General features: G+C 51.8%; 1 protein-coding gene across 1 annotated transcript; it reads left to right on the forward strand.

Moving 5' to 3' along the window:
* Nucleotides 1-1,004: 1,004 nt before the first annotated feature.
* On the forward strand, nucleotides 1,005-2,295 carry LOC101648381 (elongation factor 1-gamma-like; the record flags this gene model as incomplete). Its single annotated transcript, XM_013006397.1, is given in 3 exon segments — nucleotides 1,005-1,518; nucleotides 1,521-2,108; nucleotides 2,111-2,295. Coding segments are annotated over 3 exon segments (1,287 nt in total), but the record flags the coding sequence as incomplete, so codon positions are not given.
* Nucleotide 2,296: the final 1 nt, after the last annotated feature.

The raw sequence follows: 2,296 nt of genomic DNA on the forward strand, positions 1-2,296 counted from the left end.
GTGATGATTTATTGTGGGGTCTGGATGGATCCTGGAAGAGAAAAAGGGGGAACTGAAGAGATGGGAATAATGGACGAGCTTCAGTAAATGGTATCAGTGTTAGTTCATTCATTGTGACAAAGGGGGCATAACAGTGTCAGATGTTAATAATAGGGAAAGCTGGGTGCCAGGTGGGAGCTGTACTGGCATGGTGGTTAAAGGTGGGGCTGCTGTGGTAGTTTTATAATCTGCTGTCAACTTGAGACTCTGAAGAGTGAAGGGGTGGAGTTTAACCTGTCAATCAGGTTGCAGCTTGAGGACCTCATTGGGAGGCTGTACTGAGCAGTTCTCAACCTTTCCAATGCCGACCCTTTGATACAGTTCCTCATGTTGTGGTGACCCCCAACCATAAAGTTATTTTCGTTGCTACTTCATAACTGTCATTTTGCTACTGCTATGAATCGTCATGTAAATATCTGATAGGCAGGATGTATTTTCATTGTTACAAATTGAACACCATTAAACATAATTAAAGCATAGTGATTAATCACAAAACAAAACGTAATTATGTACTGTGAAATATTTATGTGTTTTCTGATGGCCTTAGGCGACAGCTGTGAAAGGGTCGTTCTGGCCCCAAAGGGGTGGAGCCCCACAGGTTGAGAACCACTGCTCTACAGAGATAAAGAGCTCACTGGAGGCCAGACCCACCCTCCCTGCTTTCATCTTCCTGCTGACAAGACACATGGAGCTACACTAGAGCCTTGAAGATGGAGGAGCCACGTGGAGACCCCTGCCATCCCTAAGATGCTTCCAGCGCCACTGGATCCACAAGACTTCCCACCCACTGGCCTGTGATTTTCCTGCATTCAGCGTCATTGCATGTGCTGCGGAGTCTACAGAGGAATTTAAAGATTGGTATTGGACATATGGGCTACTATTGGACTTATGGACTCCATCTGGACTGGGATGGTTTTTTTTTTAAATATATATACAATTACTCCCTCTTTCTCTGCAGAATCACCATGGCGGCTGGGACCCTGTACACATTTCCAGAAAACTGGCGGGCCTGCAAGGCCCTCATCGCTGCTCAGTACAGTGGGGCTCAGATCCACGTGCTCTCCACACCACCCCACGTCCACTTCGGCCAAACCAACCTCACCCCCGAATTTCTCCACAAATTCCCTGCTGGCAAGGTCCCAGCATTTGAAGGTGATGATGAATTCTGTGTGTTCGAGAGCAATGCCATTGCCTACTATGTGAGCAATGAGGAGCTACAGGGAAGAACCCCAGAGGCAGCAGCCCAGGTGGTGCAGTGGGTGAGCTTCGCGGACAGTGACATAGTCCCCCCAGCCAGTACCTGGGTGTTCCCCACCTTGGGCATCATGCATCACAACAAGCAGGCTACTAAGAACACCAAGGAGGAGGTGCAGCGAATCCTGGGCCTGCTGGATGCTCACTTGAAAACCAGGACTTTCCTGGTGGGTGACCCAGTGACCCTGGCTGACACCGCAGTCATCTGCACCCTCTTGTGGCTCTACAACAGGTCCCAGAGCCTTCTTTCTGCCAGGCCTTCCCCAATACCAACCGCTGGTTGCTCACCTGCATTCACCAGCCCCAGTTCCAGGCCGTCTTAGGGGAGGTGAAGCTCTGTGAGAAGGTGGTCCAGTTTGACGCTAAAAAGTTTGCTGAGATCCAGCCTAAGAAGGACGCCCCTTGGAAAGAGAAGGCGCCCCGGGAGGAGAAGCAGAAGGCCCAGGTGGAGCAGAAAGAAGAGAAGGCGGCCACGACTCCTGCCCCTGAGGAGATGGACGAATGAGAACAGGCGCTGGCCGCTGAGCCCAAGGCCAAAGACCCCTTTGCTCACCTGCCCAAGAGTCCCTTTGTGCGGGACGAGTTGAAGCGCAAGTACTCCAACGAGGACACGCTCTCAGTGGCGCTGTCGCATTTCCAGGAGCACTTTGACAAGGAAGGCTGGTCCCTGTGGTATGCCGAGTACCACTTCCCCGAGGAGGTGAGCCAGACACGCATGAGCTGCAACCTCATCACTGGAATGTTCCAGCGATTGGACAAGCTGCAGAAGAATGCCTTCGCTGGCGTTATCCTCTTCGGAACCAACAACAGCAGCTCCATTCCGGGGCTTGGGTCTTCAGAGGCCAAGAGCTTGTCTTTCCGCTGAGTCCAGATTGGCAGGTGGACTATGAGTCGTACACATGGGGGAAACTGGATCCAGGCAGTGAGGAGACAAAGATGCTGGTCCAAGAGGACTTCTCCTGGGAGGGGGCCTTCCAGCATGTGGGCAAAGCCTTAAACCAGG

Source organism: Echinops telfairi, unplaced genomic scaffold, assembly GCF_000313985.2.
Source record: "Echinops telfairi isolate 266 unplaced genomic scaffold, ASM31398v2 ScPeMD7_7412;HRSCAF=8450, whole genome shotgun sequence".
Lineage (NCBI taxonomy): Eukaryota > Metazoa > Chordata > Mammalia > Afrosoricida > Tenrecidae > Echinops > Echinops telfairi.